Source organism: Mesoplodon mirus (assembly GCF_964341445.2).
Source record: "Mesoplodon mirus genome assembly, chromosome: 16".
Lineage (NCBI taxonomy): Eukaryota > Metazoa > Chordata > Mammalia > Artiodactyla > Ziphiidae > Mesoplodon > Mesoplodon mirus.
The window spans coordinates 34,936,091-34,957,330 of NC_138992.1; the positions used below are offsets into that span (position 1 = coordinate 34,936,091).

General features: G+C 36.5%; 1 protein-coding gene across 2 annotated transcripts in view; it reads left to right on the forward strand.

Moving 5' to 3' along the window:
* Positions 1 to 19,980, forward strand: part of RNF19A (ring finger protein 19A, RBR E3 ubiquitin protein ligase) — a 59,305-nt gene extending 39,325 nt beyond the window's left edge. Inside the window, exons 4-11 of one of the 2 annotated variants that reach the window (XR_014291665.1) lie at positions 2,220 to 2,364; positions 3,205 to 3,367; positions 6,618 to 6,732; positions 7,239 to 7,400; positions 9,248 to 9,461; positions 10,964 to 11,107; positions 11,768 to 18,078; positions 19,414 to 19,980. Coding sequence is in view for 1 of the 2 variants with exons in the window: in XM_082601835.1 (XP_082457961.1) it covers positions 2,220 to 2,364; positions 3,205 to 3,367; positions 6,618 to 6,732; positions 7,239 to 7,400; positions 9,248 to 9,461; positions 10,964 to 11,107; positions 11,768 to 12,458 (1,634 nt within the window). In the remaining variant the exon portion in view is untranslated. Of the gene's footprint in view, positions 1 to 2,219; positions 2,365 to 3,204; positions 3,368 to 6,617; positions 6,733 to 7,238; positions 7,401 to 9,247; positions 9,462 to 10,963; positions 11,108 to 11,767; positions 18,079 to 19,413 lie in introns of those variants that run through there. The other variant, XM_082601835.1, reaches the window with a different exon arrangement.
* Positions 19,981 to 21,240: the final 1,260 nt, after the last annotated feature.

The following is a 21,240-nucleotide window of genomic DNA, read 5'->3' on the forward strand; positions in this document are numbered from 1 at the left end:
TATAAAAATATATTTAATTGGCTCAGCTCCCCACCTACCCCTATCCCCTATTACTACCACCCCTAAAGATAATCACTGTTAACATTTTGTTGTAAGTCTTTATAGGCAATGTGGCAGGGGCAGGGGAGTTTTAAAACAAGTTTTGAGAACATAATATTTGGTAACCCAGTGTTTTTTTCTTAATATGACAATGGCACATATTTTAACAACAAATAGAAATATAGTAATTTAAAAAGACAAAAGCTTTGCCAAACACTTTAAATAGAAATGGAAAACTTTTTTTTTTTTTGTATAAAGGAGCTGTGGATTAATTGATGCTTGGGGAGTGGGGCATCATTTGACCATCTAATCATTAAAACAATTTTATTTAGGATTTTTGCATTTAGAGACTATTTTGAGAGAAATACATTATATAACGTGCATGGTAAAAAATTTTTTTCTGGTTTGTTGTTCCAGAAACGAGACAAAGCAGACAAAACAGCTTTTTGTAGACAAACAAGTATACAGAGAGTGAAAGCATGCAAGTACAAATATATAAAGAGACACATATCATTAGATTGCTTATGGTGTTAATTCTCTAACATGTAATCTTAGCATATTAAAAGGCTCTTTTATGTTTTTAGAACCATGAAGATGAATGGGAATATCACCTGTCAGTTTGTTCTGAAGATTGCATATGTCAGAGCCAAAGCCTGAGTCTTTTTACTCTCACCTCTGATTAGGATATTTACTATTTGAGAATACTCTGAAATGAGGAAGTTTATCAATTAATATGCCACTTAAGCAGAGTATTAGCATTTCTTTAATGTACTAGCTATTATATTAGCTATAAAAGCCACCTTTTTTTCATTCATGCCTAGTGTTAAAAACATTTTCATGCAGACTTTGTGTTCTTTGGATCATTTAAATCATGACTTATGGATTTTTAAATTTTTATATTCTAGTAATTATGTGTTTTGGTCTGGCTGCATAGAGTTGTCAGTTTGCTCAAAATTGTTTGAATCGTTAAAACAGTAATTGTGAGCATCGACCAGTTCTTAAGTTAAAAAACAGCTTTGGCCCTAAATGAAGCACTAAGGAAACCTGAATTCACTGATAAAGCACAGGTAAAATTTGACCATAAAACTTGTAGAAAGGAAAATAGAATATAGCTTAATGCTTATCGTGTAAGAAATTGAAAGAAATACTTGAATTCAGTGGCTTGCACTATACATATCTTTTCTTAACTGTCTTATGTGTAGTTCGAAAATACAGGTGATTACTAGTAACAGTAAATAATTACTGGTTGCTATTTAAATAGATGCCAAAGTTCAAAATAGTTGCATAATTTGAGATAGCTCTTATTCTCATTCCTAAAGTTATGTACCACTTGATTGTAACTTGGCATCTTTGTGCATTGTAACCATATTACTATACATGAAGCATACCACAGCATTTGAATAAATGAATAAAATGGACGAAGTTAACTAATTAAAAACGGTCATGAGCATAACCAACAAATGGTTGCTTTAATTCTGAAACTATTTTCCATTAAGTGTTTATAACCATACAACCCTTACTTAACCTCTTACCTCCTCCCTTTTATCTGAGTTCTGATTCTTTGCAAGGCCCATCTGTCTGTTGTATGAATTAAAATATGAGAAAAAGGCTGCTTTTCTACAGATACCTGTATTATTTTTACAGTGCCTATAGTTGATGTTACCTAGAAGAGAGAAGTAAACTCATAGTGCTTTTTTAATGTAGTGCTTCAGGTTACTATCGAATTGTCACTTGCTGTTAGTATTCATTCACTAAAGGAATAGTATACAGAATATCTACATTTAATTTAAGTGGAGATGGTTAGAAAAGTCCTAGAACTTGAAGTGCTGCTCACTGAAGACAGCTATGGGGTAGGGACAAAGACAAACTTTATATAGTTCCCGGTTTGCCTAGAGCTGCCCTTGGTTCTCATTTCTCTTTTTATTATTTCGTTATTCTTTATTCTCATTGTTCTGCTACTGTTGAAAAAATGTTTACAGTTTGAAAATTTAATGTAAAATATGTTCCTTTCCTTGGAAGGGAAAAAAAAGTGCTTTATATACTAAAATTAGCAGGCTAAAGCTATCGGTTAACAAACTATACATGTTAAGATATTTTGGCAGCGCTATAATTGATTATCTACTAGAAATTGTTATTTTTAGACCAGTCTTGTATACTAAACATGTCTATTTTCCTAATAGCTGATGATATAAAACCATGTCCACGGTGTGCTGCTTATATAATAAAGATGAATGATGGGAGCTGTAATCACATGACATGTGCTGTCTGTGGTTGTGAGTTTTGTTGGTTGTGTATGAAAGAAATCTCGGATTTACATTATCTAAGGTAAGCTTATAGAAGGGCTATTTATATCTAAATATAATTTTATATTGTAAGACAAAAGGACTTTTTTTGGAAACAGCATTATTATCCTTAGTATTTTTAAGCTTGGAATTTATATGATACTTGAAGAGATCTATTTTATTCTAGCTACATAAATTTAACAGGAACCCAATTATTGTGCCAGTCATTTGAGATTAATAACTAGTCAAAAATAGGAAACGGAAATTTCTTCTTTTTTTTTTTTTGTTTGGCTTTGTTTTGTTTGTTTGTTTTTTGGCTGCACCACGCAGCTTGTGGAGTCTTAGTTCCCCGACCAGGAATTGAACGTGGGCCCGACAGTGAAAGGGCCAAGTCCTAACCACTGGACTGACAGGGAATTCCCGGCTTTGTTTTTTGTTAAACTAGAAAGTTAGCATTTAATACCCCATGTAATTATGGTAGGTCATAAGTATTTCCATTTAATTTTCTCATAAATTTCCTCATTTAGGCCACAAAGTGAGTTTATGATATAATCAGATAATTATGTGCCTAAAACAGGGATAAAATAAGCATATTTTGCATTAATTTACTCTTCAAAAACTAACCTAAGGTTTTGAGGCTAATGGAGGACTAGGGATAAATGTTTAACCTGAATCCCAGTTATCAGTATCCTTTTAACGTAATTTATGGTGGTTCTTGCCTTGATTTTTTAGCTTTTAGTAAACTCAGAATTCAAAGAAAGGGGAAAAAAACCCTCATTCCTAAATTTGAGAATTCTTTTATAGTTATTGCTGAATGTATTGTAGTAAATTGTTACTGTGATGTTTTGCAACAGTTACTTTACATTGTAATTTTTTCCTTTAGTCCATCAGGATGTACTTTTTGGGGGAAGAAACCCTGGAGCCGAAAGAAGAAAATATTATGGCAGCTGGGAACACTTGTTGGTGCTCCCGTAGGAATTGCTTTAATAGCTGGCATTGCTATACCTGCCATGATTATTGGCATTCCTGTATATGTGGGCCGTAAGGTAAAATGCTTGATTCCTTGTTAATTTATTATCTTATTTTAAATCTTTAGATTTAGGATTGATGGTTTTGCTTTGTGTTTGTTTTGTTTTTTTATTTGTTTATTTGTTTTGAAAGACAAAGGTCATTTTTAGTATCTTAAGTGTAAAACAGTTACAATTTTTTCATAAGGTAATACATTTTCAGTGTTTGGCAAGCTTATATGTATGCATAAAAAGTAGACTTGCTTTAAAATTATCTGAATCTGAAAACTTAAGTACATTTGCATTATAAACTTTACATATAAAATATTAAAGAATCCACACCTGACATTTTCTCTCATGGTTATGTCCTTGTAAAGTCAGATCTATAAGGTTAATAGAGAAATAACATACGCCCTCAGGCAAAGAATAATTAGCCAATTCCTGAATTATTTCCAACTTCAATTCAAAGCTTTTTTTCTTCAGATTACTGCTATTAGTAAATACACTACTTTGTAGATTACAACAATTTTGTGAAAGTCCGAACACCCGATACTTGCCACTGGCCTGAGTGATACTTCATTGGCTAAGCAAATAATTCTTTTTTGAAAGATTAAAGGGATAATTTACAAAGTGGCTAAAAAGTCTGCTGCTGCCTAAATTAGTAGAATATCAGAATTGAGAAGTAACCTCAGAAATTATCTAATCCCAACCGTGTACCCAAGCAGAACAAAGTATAGGAATTTTAAAAAGGGGAACTAACATTTGTTGAGTTCTAACTGTGTGGTAGATGTTTTATATACTTTGACTCATTTTAACCTCACAGCAATTTATATGTTAGAATATTGAAGTTTAGGAAAATTTATGTAATTTATCTTTAGTTACACAGGAAGAAGCAGAGCTGGGATATAAACCCAGATGCACAAATTCTTTATATAAGATCCCTGATAAATTTCAAGCTATCCATTTGGGCACTTCAGTGATGGGGAAACCACCAACTCATGAGGCAGCCCATTCTGTTGCCAGGGAGCTGTAAGTGTTAGAAAATTCTTATGTTGAGTCAGAATCCATTTCCCTTTTAATTGTTTCATTTAATTCTAGTTCTGACTTTCAGGACTCAAGACAAGGCTGATCCTCTTTCATACAACAGCCATGTTATTTTATGTTCAACACATATTACTTTTATAATCAGAAATAACAGTACATACTATTTTTTTAATTAGCTTGAGACTGAGGACAAACAGATATTTTTGGGCCAAATGTTTATTTCAGAAGGTAATTGTTTAAAGTCCCAAACATAATACTGATTATAATAATTTTTCATAAGTTGTCCAAAGCAAGGTTTTGCCGAAAACAAAACTATTCAGATACTTAGAAGTAGAAGGGAAAAAAAGACTGTTGTACTGCATACACCTACAAATAATTTATAGAGGAGAGATTATTTACCTCATTGTTCAGTCTTAGGTGCAGTAACAAGTCTCCTTTTCTCAAACCTGTACTCAAATGGTTGCAGGTTGATGAATTAGTTTTCCATTGAATCAGTGTTCTCTGGGGTGTGTAGGGTTATAAACCAGCCCAGGAAAACCTATTAAATTGATAAAGTACCTAAAAGCTGAGCCTTTCTTTACAATAACAAATAGAAAATGTGGCACAAAATAGTAAAACAGAAAAAATTAAGTTGAACCAGAAGTGGTGGGACAATATGATCACTGTAATTGAACATTGGTGCTTGAGGATGCAGAATTATCTGGAAGACTCTTTCTCCTGGCAGCCTGCCTTTGCAAGTCTGCTCCATCAGTTTGTAGCTTTGTCTTTTCTTCTGCTTCAGTGCTGAGTTTTGTAGGAATGGGGGTGGCGAGGAACAGGTATTAGCTAGAGTACTGAAGGATAATGAAAGGTACTTTGGGAAGGTCTGCCATCTCTGCCTGTATGGACTATTTAGGAAGTGTAGAGACCCATTCCCTGGAACATACAGTCAGTTCTGGGAAACAGAATTCTGACTAGGAAATAGAAATGTTCCTTGTCCCATGCATGTTTTGCCCACCTCCCCATCCCAGCTTTTTCACTGTTTAATACATCCCATAAGATTCATTGTACTTTACAGCCTTCAAAATAACCACATAATAATGATAGGTTACTTTATTATGCCTCATCTGTAATATTGTTTTTTTTTTTTTTGCGGTATGCGGGCCTCTTACTGTTGTGGCCTCCCCCGTTGCGGAGCACAGGCTCCGGATGCGCAGGCCCAGCGGCCATGGCTCACGGGCCCAGCCGCTCCGCGGCATATGGGATCCTCCCAGACCGGGGCACGAACCCGTATCCCCTGCATCGGCAGGCGGACTCTCAACCACTGCGCCACCAGGGAGGCCCTGTAATATTGTTTTTAAGTCAAGTATTTTACTTTAGAGACTACCTGTACACTTTTGAGGCTGTTTTGAATCTGTCTTGAAACAGGGGGAAATGTACTTTATTAGCTTTAGCCCTTGAAAATCACAAGAACAAAGATACTGAGCTATTTCCTGAAGTTCATATAATATCTCACAAGTAACTTTCAAGGTGATATTAAGTTCTGTTTATTAACAACATCTGTACTCTACAAAGATGCCAAGTAGATCTAACTCCTGTCCTCTGGCAACATTATTTGTTCTTTTTTTCTCTCTGTACCCCTTACTTTGAGCTATAAATGAGAGCCCAGGATCCTGAGTCATTTGATAACATTTTTCTTCATAAAAATGGATCTGAGAAAAAAATTGATTCTACTTAGTGATGTTTGCTTATTAGTACTGCTTTTTAAGGTCAGGTTTTGTTGTTGTTTTTTTTTTTAAAGACTGTGTAAACCTCTCCTAGGAGCCAATATTTACTAATTAGGGATCCTTATTTAGAATTCTGTGGAATGATACATTTCTTAGAAGTAATCCTGTTGATCAGACATCCAACTCATAACTATGTTGAAAATAATGTTCTTAATTCCTTCTTCTTTGCTCAAAACATGATTTATACTGTTCTTGAATAAGATTATAAGGACTACTTTTACTCAAGATTGTTTAAACACAGAGTAAAATCTATTAAATCACTGTCTTATGTAACCAAATTATTATTAAGGAGCAAATTATGTATAAGAATATGGTTTAAGAACAATAATATGTTTACCTTGAATTTGGCATCTTAACTATGAAATTTATAAGGTAAATCACTTTAAGCTTCTAACAGATGTAGGTCTATTTCATTTAAATTAAGTATGTAATGTGTTTTTTCTTTAACCCATCACCCCCATTTTTCTTTCTAATTCAAGATTCACAATCGATATGAAGGCAAGGATGTTTCAAAGCACAAACGGAATTTGGCCATAGCAGGTGGTGTAACATTGTCTGTAATCGTATCTCCAGTTGTAGCTGCAGTGACTGTAGGTAAGAAATGCTTAAAAATTCTAATTACCTCAAATTTTATAGAATTAAAGTTTTGTGGAAGAATTTTGAAAAACAGCATTATATTGTTGAAGATAAGAGAGTTACTTTATTTATTTATTTAGGGGCAGTTTGAGCCTACAGAAAGCCTCTCATTCTGTAACTATATTGGTTAAAAGTAATGTAAACTCAAGAGCCTAGCCTTAGGGAGAGTTGGCAAATTATTAGTGGTTAATATCCCTTCCTCCCCACCAAAATACCGTTTAGAGCCCTGGCACTGAAAAAGAAAAAAGCTTTACATCTTTTTTTTTAACCTCATATGTGTCACCTGAGGCTAGAAGCTTTGAATCTGCTTGCATCCTTTAATAGTTGGGTAAATCCGCTTTTGGCAAGAGTTGCAGAACCCTAACACTTTTCTCCTGTACACCTTCTCTTGAAAAGACTTTCTGAAATGTGTGTTTCTGTAATTTATTTTTTGGTTTGTAATGACCAATTTAATTCCTCTTTAGGTATTGGTGTTCCTATTATGTTAGCTTATGTCTATGGTGTTGTTCCGATTTCTCTCTGTCGAAGCGGAGGTTGTGGGGTCTCAGCAGGCAATGGAAAAGGAGTCAGGATTGAATTTGATGATGAAAATGATATAAATGTTGGTGGGACAAACACAGCTGTAGGTAAGTCCTTTCAGCAAAGGAAGAAAATGTACTTACTCGTAGTAGTAGCATAAGGCTGTAGGTAACCTGCAAGTCAGAATTCCCACTCCTCTCTTACTAGCCCTGATAGTATTCACCCAGAAGCACCTCGGAGAAATGAGCTGCTGAGGAAAGGTGAATGGATGAAAGAGGGTGGAATGGTTCTGGGTACCTGTAACCTCCGATGGAAATGTAATGTCTTAGAAATTCTAGACTTTTAATCTTTAATTTTGTGTAAAATGTTACAAATCAGTAATAAAAGGACAGAAGAGAACTGCAGTTCATAAAAGAAGAAATGCAGATGCCCAATGAGTAGAAAATATCTTTAACCTAATGTTATTCAAAGAAATAGGAATTATAACAAAAACTGGAACATATAAAGGCCCTCATAGACTACCATTAGGAGTACAAGTTAATAAGCTTTTTAAAATGTGCATGTTCTTTTAAAAGAAATTCCCACAGTTCTCGTTAAAGAAATTGTCTTAGGGAAGTACAGGCATACCTTGGAGATGTTGTAGGTTTGGTTCCAGACCACCACAATAAAGCAAATATCACAATAAAGCAAGACATGAATTTTGGGGTTTCCCACTGCATATAAAAGTTATGTTTACACTGTACTGTATATTAAGTATCTACCTTAATTTAAAAATACTTTATTGCTAAAAAATTTTAATCATCATGTGAGCCTTCAGCAAGTCATAATCTTTCTGCCAGTGGAGGGTCTTGCCTGGATGTTGGTGGCTGCTGACTGATCATGGTGGTGGTTACTGAAGGCTGGGGTGGCTGTGGGGATTTCTTAAAAGAGTGCGCACATGCACTCTTCATCACTCTCACTGCCTTTTACTCACTCCCCTTTACTCTGCTTTATTTTTTCTCATAGCATTTATCACCATCTAATTTTATTTATTGCTCTCCCCAACTAGAATGTAAGCTTTCTGAGGGCAGGTTGTTCGTCTCTTTGATCCACTGTGTCCCTAGTACTTAGAAACAGAGTTGGGTTATATAATAGGAACTCAAATATTGGAGCAAATAAATAAATCCTCCAATATAAAGCCTGTGAAAAGTACTGTAAGATTGGAATATAGTGGTATCAGGTCTTGAAATAGCTTGTAGACAGTCAGAACTGTGGAATATATCAAGAAGTCAACTTTTGGCCCATTCTTATTGACCTAGAGAATACTAAGCTCTTTAAATGACACCTTTATTGAAAACTGTCACATAATTTTTCTCAAAGTCAGCTAAATTCTTCAACCATCAGGTTCTTTATAGAATTCCTAAATCTTCTCGATTTTCTTATAAAGTACAGGCATACTTCATTTTATTGCACTTTGCAGCTAATTGCATTTTTTGCAGATTGAAGGCTTGTGGCAACCCTGAGTTGTCAGATGATGGTTAGTATTTTTTTTTAGTAATAAAGTTTTTTTTAATCACTGTATATACATTTTTTTAGACATAATGCTCTTGCACACTTTAGTATAGTGTAAACATAACTTTTATATGCACTGGGAAACCCAAAAATCCATGACTCACTTTATTGTGATATTTGCTTTATTGCCATGGTCTGGAACCAAACCCACAATACGTATCTCCAAGGTATGCCTGTAGTGACCATTTAAAACTGAGGGCATCCTTAATCCAACTTGACCCTGTGAGATATTACCCTTTACTCTTATCCCACGGTTATGTTATGACTCCAGACACCTTTTCTATTCCTGTGTATGTTTTATACTTTATATGAAAATATGTCCTATCTGAAATCATGACAGACTTTATGGAGAGGGAAATCAATAATCACACTTATTTAATTTCTTTGAAATATTTGCATTTAGACACAACTTCAGTAGCAGAAGCAAGACACAACCCTAGCATAGGGGAAGGAAGTGTTGGTGGTTTGACCGGCAGTTTGAGTGCAAGTGGAAGCCACATGGATCGAATAGGAGCCATCCGGGACAACCTGAGTGAAACGGCCAGCACCATGGCGCTTGCTGGAGCCAGTATCACAGGGAGTCTGTCAGGAAGTGCCATGGTAAACTGTTTTCATAGGTAAGAAAACTATGCTTTGTTTTGTTTTGTTTTGTTTTTGCCTGAACTACAAATTATTAATTATTATAGATGAGGAGGGTTTTGAACACAAAGCATGATGATGACATATAATCTTACTGTGTCAGGGTTGAAAACAGTAGGGTTTCAAAAACTGAAATTTAGTGGTAAACAGTGAGTAAGGAGATTTGATGAGGTAAAAACCAAGTCTAAGGGATAACATTATGCCATTTTTTTCACTGCACTTGTCAGATTTTATGTTATGAGTCAGTGCTGGAGCTGCTTCGGTGAATACTGTAAAGGCAGTGATTAAGCTTGGATCTTACCTCTGGAGGTGGCCACAGCTGTTAGGAAATGAGACGCTGGCTGAAGCCTGGGGGGAGCAGGTGGAGTCAGGATATCCGGAAATGCACGAACTGAGGCCGAGAGAGTCTGCCTGGGTCCTTTTATGTATTAATGGTTATTTAATTCTCACGAAGTCTTTTACCCAAAGCCATGTAGATAAGTAGGATAAGTTAAAGCATTTTTATCTTCTTCTGTTTCCTCTTTAATTCACTTTTCTTTACTTCTGTTTATTACCTTTGGGTTTTTTTTTAAACGTAGGGGAGAGCACATGAATTAAAAGATAAATCAGTTATATTTATCTTATTTTTAGGTAGTGTGCTTTTAAACACAAACTCTTAAGTTATAGTGGTGTATATTATGTCTCTTTTTTTGGATAAATTTATTTATTTATTTTTGGCTGCATTGGGTCTTCGTTGCTGCACAAGGGCTTTCTCTAGTTGGCGGCGAGCGGGAGCTACTCTGTTGTAGTGCACGGTCTTCTCACCACGGTGGCTTCTCTTGTTGCAGAGCACAGGCTCTAGGTGCACGGGCTTCAATAGTTGTGGCTCGCAGGCTCTAGAGCACAGCAGGCTCAGCAGTTGCGGCGCACGAGCTTAGTTGTTCTGCAGCATGTGGGACCTTCCCGGACCAGGGCTCGAACCCGTATCCCCTGCGTTGGCAGGCAGATTCTTAACCACTGCGCCACCAGGGACATCCCTATTATGTCTTTTTTAAAGAGTCAGGTGTTAAATTTGGAATCATTTTTAATATATAGATGCCCAGGATTTTTTGAGTCACTGATTTGTCATGTAGAATGGTTTTTAATGTATTCCGATTTGGTGTTTTGCATTGAAATGTGGCAAGCAAAGCACCACATGGTAAGTAAGAATATTGGAGCATGTTTAAGTTAAAATCCTTTATGTTCTTTTTGTATTACTCTGTTATTACCTTACTTGGCAGACAGCTAATTTTACCATTTTATCTGGATGGCTGGTACTGTTCAATGTGCTGCACTGCAGTAGAATTTGAATAATCAAATAAAAGGAAACTTAAAAAAATAATGTTTATAGTTGTTTCTAAAATAGCTTCTTGTTACTAAATTATTTAAAGATACATTCTCATATTATAGTAGTGTTGATATTATATGTAGTTTTTTTTTTTCTAATACCCCTCTCTTTAAGGTTGGAAGTACAAGCAGATGTACAGAAAGAACGGTACAGCCTAAGTGGAGAATCTGGCACAGTCAGTTTGGGAACAGTTAGTGATAATGCCAGCACCAAGGCAATGGCAGGATCCATTCTGAATTCCTACATCCCGTTGGACAAGTAAGGAAAAAATTGTTATAAAGTCAGAAGTATTTTTTAAATTAATTTGTAAAGAATTATCCCTATCATTAGGCAAAATTATTGTGAATAATGGTTATCTACTATTAGGTTCTCTGGAAAAAGAAAGTGGTGAGATGTCCAGAATAGGCAGATCCATAGAGACAGAAAGTAGGTTAGTGGTTGCTAGGGGTTGGGGGGAGGGAAGAGTGGGAACTGGCTGCTAATGGGTTTCTTTTGGGGATGATGAAAATGTTCTGAAGTTCAATAGTGGTAATGGTTGCAAACTCTGTGAATATACTATAAACCACTGAATTGTGCACTTGAAACAGGTGAATTTTATGATATGCAAATTATATCTCAATACAACTGTTCTGGAAAAAAAATGGAGAAGGTAGCGTAGTACCTGGAATAGCATAAGCAATGAATGTAGTTGCTTCTGTTTTATATATTTTAAATTGAAGTATTATTTTAAAGATAGTCCTCTTATTTCAAGCAACTTTTTTCTATTAGTAGAATGTATCCTGCATTAATTTGTTCTAATAGCTTTTATATAGTCTTTGAAGTTTTCACACAGAAGCCTCTCCCCCTTTGCTGTCATTTGCATTTTTCTTTTTAAAAAGAGGAAGTCAAAAATTTATATGTGTTACTCTTATGTTCCAGAGAAGGCAACAGTATGGAGGTTCAGGTAGATATAGAGTCAAAGCCATCCAAATTCAGGCACAACAGTGGAAGCAGCAGTGTGGAGGATGGCAGTGCCACCCGAAGTCATCCTGGGGGTTCGTCCAGTGGCTTGCCTGAAGGTAAATCCAGTGCCACCAAGTGGTCCAAAGAAGCAGCAGCAGGAAAGAAATCAAAAAGTGGTAAATTGAGGAAAAAGAGTAACATGAAGATAAATGAGACCAGAGAGGACATGGATGCACAGTTGTTAGAACAACAGAGTACGAACTCAAGTGAATTCGAGGCGCCATCCCTCAGTGACAGTATGCCTTCTGTAGCAGATTCCCACTCTAGTCATTTTTCTGAATTTAGTTGTTCTGACCTAGAAAGCATGAAAACTTCTTGTAGTCATGGTTCCACTGATTATCACACCCGCTTTGCTACTGTTAACATTCTTCCTGAGGTAGAAAACGACCGTCTGGAAAATTCCCCCCATCAGTGTAGCATTTCTGTGCTTACTAAAACTGCTTCATGTTCAGAAGTTCCACAGTTGAATCATATTGCTGAAGAACATGGCAACAGTGGAATAAAAACCAATATTGATTTATATTTTGGCAGTGCACTAAAGGAAGCAAATAACAACCACTCACATCAGACCATGGAATTAAAAGTTGCAATTCAGACTGATATATAGACCTATAAGTGCTGCAAAATAATTACCACTTGAAAAACCTTGTTTGGAGCTGGTTGAACTGCACGTGACTATTTTAAGTTTCAAGTTGCCAGCAAACGCTGGGTTGCATCATCATAATGCAGATACATTTTCTGTGTTCAGCAAAGCATTGTGTTTCATGTGGATCTTAATTACCAAACTATGAAAGGAAGGCTTTAAAAGTGCATTATTGTAAGGACAATAATTCTTAAGAGAATTATGTTTTGTGTGTTTGCCACAAAACATTGCTTGAAGCACATACTTGTGTATTTAGATAGAAATTTGGCTTAATTTATAATCAATATAAAATACTAATGCAGTTCTACAGCATTCTTATGAAGAGAACTTGAGGCTTAGGGCTAAGTGGTTAGTGACATTTTATTGAAACCACTAAAAGATACTGTTTAAAGAACCTTGCAGGTTACTCGCAGTATATGATACACTTTGTAACATTTCTATTCATAACTGGGCATAAATTTCATTTTTTTCTTCATATGCAGTGTGGATATATACAGCTTAATGCAGCCCATTTGCTACCATTTGGATACTTAGACACTTTGAGCAAGATTGTGGCAGTTTTTGCACAACTTTGAAATAGAAATACCTGGTACCCTATATATCTTGTATATTGTTGCCATCTTAGAAGAAAAGTGTAAAGGTAGGTAATACTGTATACTGTATACTGACAGCACCAAATAAAATATATAAAACTGCAAAATAAAATTCCATTAGTTTGTAAGTATTACAAAAAAGTCACCTTTCACTAAGGGGAAGTTTGCACCCCACTGATTCTTGGTGCCTTCAGAATAGAGTAGATTTTAAGGGCCTACTTGTTTGAGGGTTTTGCTGTATTGTTTTCCATAATGTCCTCTCTAGCCACCTTGGATTATGTAGAAAAATACAGTATAGAGAAACATAAATATGATTAACAATAACAATGCTGAAAAAGTATTAGCCTACCAAAGACACACTCAGGCTTTAGTGAATAACTTTACATAACCTCAGTTTTTAGCACATGTATATCTTCTCTAATCATGAAATCAAAGCGGAGTTTGTACCAAGTACTAAGGAGGGGTCTGTGTATGGCTGGCTTTATTTTCCTTTGCTTTTGTTTATGGAAGATGTTCAGCTGACATAAACAGAAGTTGGCCAAAATATTGCCTATACTGTTAACTTCCAATATAATTCACTTAAATAAAACAGGCTAACCTCAGTGATAGCAGTTAAAATATTCCATCTTATGTGTTTCTTTTAAGTATTACCATTATGGTGCTACAGAGCTTTTTCTTCTGATAAAAAGGAAAATGCCATGGGCTGCAGTCTTCTTTCATCATTTTTCTCACCAGGCCCATTAATATGCTTATAACACTAGTGCCAGTTATTTTACTTGATAATGCTTATTATGGTATTTGTATATTTGTCTGCATTCAAATTTTGTTCAATAGTGAGCGTGTAAACTGCATACATGAAATAAATGTAAATGCTAATGTATCGCTGCCTATGGTTTGTGCACTGACGTTTTTATAAGAACAGGAATATTCATTTGCCATGTGACAAATTCGTAAATATTGCAAGCCACTGAGAGGATTCTGCATTCTAGTCTCAGCCTAGAGGGAAGCATCTGCTGAACTTCTCAACAAATAATGTTAGAAACTATCCTTTCTTCATGTCGAATACCTGCCTTTCCTCCAGAAAGAAGCTGCTTTATTCATCAACATAAATTCATTTTTTTAAAGTATGTTGGTTGAAAAGTAAATAGATCTATCATTTAAATTGTGAAGAGATAAGCATTATAAATCCTCATCTTAAAAGAAAAGTAGGGTTTCCCTGGTGGTGCAGTGGTTAAGAATCCGCCTGCCAATGCAGGGGACACGGGTTTGAGCCCTGGTCCAGGAAGATCCCACATGCCGTGGAGCACCTAAGCCCGTGCACCACAACTACTGAGCCTGCACTCTAGAGCCCACGAGCTACAATTACTGAGCCCGTGTGCCACCACTACTGAGCCCGTGCACCTAGGGCCTATGCTCTGCAACAAGAGAAGCCACTGCAATGAGAAGCCCGCGCACCACAACGAAGAGTAGCCCCCGCTCGCCGCAACTAGAGAAAGCCCATGTGCAGCAACGAAGACCCAATGCAGCCATAAATAAATAAATTTGTAAAAGAAAAAGATTAAAAAAAAAAAGTAAAAAGGTCTTAAAAGACTGTTTTAAGAGATTCTACTCTGGCAACATTAGATTATGAAACTAGAGCCATTTAAATTCAAGCTAATAATTGTAATGAAATGCTTTCTATTCTCATAGCCTCTATAACATACATAGATGCTTTTTCTGTTTTCCTGTTACATAGGTAATACTTCATGAAAATAATATGTATGAATATGTTGACTGCCTTCTTGACATTTCTGTAAAAAGCTAAAGAGTAAATGGAAAGCTAAATGATCTTAGGAGGAATACAGCAAAGGCGGTGCCGAGTTAGGAGGCCTGTGCGTTCAGTGCACCCCATCCCTCTCCTGGTTGTACCCCAACCAGTACTGCCTCAGTCTCACTTTAAAAATGGTCTAATCCTTTCAACTGACTTAAGTTCCTTCAAACTTGGATTAATTAAGGACCAAACCAGATTCCTCTGGAGCTCAACCTTGGGCTACCATAGCGTAAGAGAATACTCCACAGTTCAAGACAGGCCTTAACACATCAAAATCTTTTAAAAGCCCTTTACACTTTGCTTTCTTTAAGGGGAAAATCGCATAGTAGTGAGAGAAGGAATACACAGATAGTGATCATACACCCTACTGTTCATTGTGTGGGCTACCAGTTTAACTGAATTCTCTTAAATGTACAAATTTCCAGCTTCAGAGCACTGAATTAGTAAGCTTTTTATGTTAAATATATACAATTCATCTTTCTTATTTTCACCAGAAATTGGGTTAATTTGTAAATATGTAAGATTTTCCATAGCATATTGTCTAGTTAAATACAAATTTTGGAGAACTTCCCCATGATGATGGAGAAGGAAGACTCTCAACTCACCTCCTCCCACGGGCACACACCAAAATTACAGTGACGTACAGAGTAATTATCTATGAAAATGACCCGAAGACTAGCAGAGAAGATTTTCCACAACTAAAGATATAAAGAAGGGGCCACAACAGATGCGTATAAGGGGTGGAGACTCGGTATAGTCAGGACTCACACCCCCAGGTCAGTGACCCACAAATGGGAGGAATATCACAAGCACAGAGGTCCTCCCCAAGGAGTGAGGGGTCTGAGCCCCATGTTGCGCTCCTAGCCCAGGAGTTCTGCACCAAAAGATGAGCCCCCCCAGGACATCTGGTTGTGAAAATAGGGCTTTTTAAAAACAGGCTGATTCTGAAAAGCAGAGCTTATGTTTGAGAGCTGGAGGGCTATAGGATAGAGAGACTCTGCTCTTAGAGGGCACATGCAAAGTCTCACGTGCTCAGAGTCCCCGTGCAGAGGGAGAAATTCGAAAGGAGCCCAGGTCCTAGACCCACGCGCTTTTGCACAGCAAAGGAAACCATCTATCAAGTGAAAAGGCAGCCTACTGAGTGGAAGGAGATATTTGCAAATGATATGTGTGATAAGAGGTTAATATCCAAAATATATAAAGAACTCATACAATTGAATATCAAAAAAAAATTCCGTTAAAAAAATGGGCAGAGGAACTGAATAGACATTTTTCCAGAAAAGACATACAGATGGCCAACAGGCACATGAAAAGATGCTCAACATCACTATCATTAGGGAAATGCAAATCAAAACCACAATGAGATAGCCCCTCACATCTGTCACAATGACTGTAATCAAAAAGACAACAGGGCCTCCCTGGTGGCGCAAGTGGTTGAGGGTCCGCCTGCCGATGCAGGGGATGCGGGTTCGTGCCCCGGTCTGGGAGGATCCCATATGCCGCGGAGCGGCTGGGCCCGTGAGCCATGGCCGCTGGGCCTGCGCGTCCGGAGCCTGTGCTCCGCAACGGGGGAGGCCACAGCAGTGAGAGGCCCACATACCGCAAAAAGAAAAAAAAAAAAAAAAAAAAAAAAAAAGACAACAAAAACAACAAGTATTGGCGAGGATGTGGAGAAAAGGGGACCATCCTGCGCTGTTGGTAGGAATGTAAATTGGTACGGCCACTATGGAGAACAGTATGGAGGCCCCTCAAGAAACTGAAAGTGGAATTACCAAATGATCCAGCAATTCCACTTCTGGGTGTTTTTCTGAAGAAACAAAAACACTAATTTGAAAAGATATATGCACCGCTATGTTCATAGCAGCATTATTTACAATAGGCAAGATACGGAAGCAATCTAAGTGCCCATCAGTAGGTGAATGGATAGAGAAGGTGTGTGTGTGTGTACACACACACGCACACACACACACATGTTGGGTTGGCCAAAAGTTCATTCCGGTTTTTCCATGTGAATATTAGCCATAAAGAAGAATGAAATTGTGCCATTTGCAGCAACATGGCTGGATGTATAGGGCATCATGCTAAGTGAGGTAAGTCAAAGACAAATATATGATCTCACTTATATGTGGGATCTGAAAAAGCAAAATGAAAACAGACTCATAGATAAAGAGAACAAATGGGTGGTTGCCAGATTCGGGGGAAGGAGGGTGCTTTGGGCAAAGTAAGTGATGAGGATTAAAAGATACAAACTTCCAGTTATAAATGAGCCCCAGGGATGTAATATACATCATAAAGAATATGGTCAATAATATTGTAATAACTTTGGATACAGATGGTTACTAGATTTATCATAACGATCATTTTGTAATGTATGTAAATGTCAAATCACTATGTAGTACACCTGAAACTAACATAATATTGTATGTCAACTATATTCAATTAAAAAATAAAAAAATAAACTTTGATCACCAAAGGATAAAATATATGTTGAAAACCATCAGAGCTATTAATTCATATGTAACATGAGCAAAATACCTAAACTCCTACTCCTTATATCATTTTGCCAATTTTAGAGTCAATTAAGATTTTCAGCTACATTTTATATGGCTCTTTTAATGGGCTTGTTTCATTTATTTCCCTTAATTAAGTATGAGATATCATTGCTTAAAGCCAGTATTTACATACTGGTTGTTTCTGGATGCCCAAAATAGTATTCTAAACCTGGGGAGAGTTATAGCATTTTGGTAGCCATCATTTAATATATGAATAGTGAAGGAGAGTTTGCAATTTATAAGTTTAGTTCAAATTTAATCGCTACATTTCCTATGCCAGTGAGAATCTTTGTGATTTCTGCCAATTTATTCATTCAACAAAGAGTAAATCTGGAGATACAGCATTGTACTAAATAAACATTCTCTGGTTTCAGCAAGCTTATAGTCAAGAGAGTGACATAAATAAAACATACACACATACCTTAAAATAATGTCAGATAATGGATGCTATGAAAATACGGGATGGGGGGAAAAGTGACCAGAAGTATTGGGTAGTGCTGTTTTATACAGGGCAAACTGGAAAGATGTCTTCTTAGGTGACATTGGTACAAAGATCTAAAGGAAGTGAGGGAGGAACTATGAAGACATACCTATTGGATGAGCATTCCTGAAAGAGATCTTCCCCCCAGGTGAGTTAATGGACGAGTTAGACATCAGTCTTGGAATTTGTTTGATATCTAGAAATATGTTGGCCACCTTGTTTTTCTTGGAGAGTGTCTTGACTGTTCTCAGCACTTTACACTTCCTTGTTTTTCTTGGAGAGTGTCTTGACTGTTCTTAGCACTTTACATTTCCATAAACATTTTAGAATAACCTCATTGCATTCCATCAATTTTGGTTGGGATTGCGTTGAACCTATAATTATTCCTCTAGAGATCTTTCACATCTTTTTTTTAAGTTTTATTCCCGGGTACTTGATTCTTTAGGTATCATTTTCTGTTTGTTAGTATATAGAAATGTGGCTAATTTTTATGTAATGATTTTGCATCTAGGGAACAGTTCTCTTAATTCCAAGAGTTTATCTCTGGATTCTTTGAGATTTCTCTATACACAGTCATCATCTGTGAATAATTTTTTTTATTTAACAAACACTTTTACAGTGCTTTGTAGTGTCAAACACTTTCTATGTACTTTTAAAATATTCTTGTTTACTCTTTAGAACAACCCTGTGAAGGAGGTACTCATTATCCCCATTTTACAGATGAGGAAACTGAGATACAGAGTTAGCATTTTGCCCAGAATTACATTGCTGGTTAGTGGCAGAACAGTGATTCAAATCTTCCTCTTTGATCGCCGCATCATATGTTTCTTTTTCTGGCCCATTTGGACTGGCTAGGACTTCAAGTGCATAATGCTGAATAGCAGTGGTTTTGGGGGCATTGTTAACTCGTTGATAATCTCAAAGGGAACCCTTTTAACATTTCAACCATTAATTATGATATTTATATTTCAGTTATATTTGTAGATATATTTGTAGATACACTTTATCAAAATTATTAAATTCTTTTCTAACTCTTAGTTTGCCAAGAATGTTTACCTTGGGAAATATGCTGAATTTTATTGGCTGCTATTTTGGGGGGAGGGTCATCTATCATGTAATTGTGATTTATTCCTTTAATGTGTTAACATAGTGAATTTGATTCTTCAAATGTTAAACTAAGCTCCTGGGATAAACTTCAATGTCAGAGTATGTAAGACTGGAATTATGTCTTCCTTGAATGTTTGGTAGAAATTGTTATTAAGGCTGTCTGGACCTTCTGAATTTTTTTTTTTTCTTTTTTTTATACCACGGAGGTCCACATTTTCAGAGTTAGTAAGCAATTCCTTTTCATTTACATAATAGGAGCAGCAAGGCGTGGCAAGCTCTTTCCTCTGTGATCACAGAGTTTGCTAATCCTAGAGTGTGGCAATTTGCTGGTTGTCTGGTGCTGACATATTCCTGCTTTTATTGTTTTTCTTTGCAGCTTTTTGCCTAATGATGTTGGAGCACCTATTTCTGCTACCTTTTGGCCTGCATGAAGGAGGTAAAACTTAGATATTTCACAACCCCATGTGTACCAGGTGCCTCCAAATTCTGAATTCAGGATACTAGGAAACCAGAAACCTTAAAAAGAAAGAAACTGTAGGCTCGGAGGCAAGAACCGTATCTTTACTTTTTCCTGTTTGTGTGCTTAATAAGTACTTCATCTACGGAGAAGGAATTGAGGATAAGCTTGCTATGACGGGACAGAACAACTGAGCAAAGACATGAGAATATTTGTGGACCAAGGCCTCAGAGTTGGTGACCAGTCACTTCATTACATTGTCCACTAGAATACGTTTTGAAACAAGACAGTGGCTGAAACTTTTAACAAGGTTTTATGCCAAATAGGTTAATTCATAAATATTCTAGGATGTATGACAGCCACTGGAACATCTTTTTTCGGGGTTGGAATAGCCAAGGCATTTTACTTCTGTTTCCGGGGGCTTTTTTTTTCTGTTTAAGGAAAATGTAATACATTCAGCTAAATAAAGAAATCATCGTTGCTTTAGAGGTAATGTGCAAACTGATGTTTTAGAGACAAGTACTACTGAGAGTTTAAATAAACTGTGCACAAAAGACTTTCTTTCCCCTTCCCCCTTTTTCGTTTCTCTTTTTTCTTTGCTCCCCCCTTCCCTTCTCTACCCTTCTTCCCACATTACCTTCCCCCATAACCACTGCAATGACCAAGTATGTGTGATAGCATAGCTTTCTCTACATTCATATAATCCTACACAGTGCGTATATGTATTGATTATTGTCGTGATTTTCTCAATATCTCAGAAATCAGTCCAAGTCACGTGATATAGCTCCAGTTCATTCGTTTTGATGGCTGCATGTTCATGGGTATTCACTTTGTGTCTCTTTTGTTTTGTTTTCCTCTCTACAAACACTGCAAGAAACATCCTCATACATAAGTCCTTGTTTTCTGGTGGTTTGGAGTATGGGAGATGGATTCATGGAAATCAAATAGCTACATTGAAAAGTATATGTATTTTTAATTTTAATAAGATTATCAGATTGCCTTCCCCAAAATGTCACAATTTCCAATTCTACTAACAATACACGAGTCCTCTTTCCCCTGTATTCCACCAACAATAGATATTAGGAGCTTTATAGTTTTTGCAAGGCTGTTTGGTATAAAGTAATACCTACTACTTGATTTTTCATATCCCTATGAGGGAATTTGTACATCTTTTTGTGTGGTTTTCTTTTTTATGGGGGGAGGGAAATGATGGTATTTGATTTGCTGTTCTCTAAAGTGACTTTAATATTTTTTGCCTGTATTTTTTTAGTTGTTTTCTCCTTGTCAGTTTGAAAGATATCTTTATTATATATTATAGCTATCATAATAGCTATATATTATATATATTACTATTAAGTTATATTTTTATTATATTTTTCTCTAAATCTAGTATTTGATTATTGACTTTAACTTTTCTTGCTGTGCATTTTTTTCTTCAACTTTATTTAGATTTTTTTTTTTTTTGGCCGGGTTGGGTCTTCGTTGCTGTGCGCGGGCTTTCTCTAGTTGCGGTGAGCGGGGGCTACTCTTTTTTTTTTAACATCTTTATTGGAGTATGATTGCTTTACAATGGTGTGCTAGTTTCTGCTTTAGGGGGCTACTCTTTCATTGCGGTGCGCAGGCTTCTCACTGCGGTGGCTTCTCTTGTTGCGGAGCACAGGCTCTAGGTGTGCGGATTTCAGTAGTTGTGGCACGCAGGCTCAGTAGTTGTGGCTCACAGGCTCCAGAGCGCAGGCTCAGTAGTTG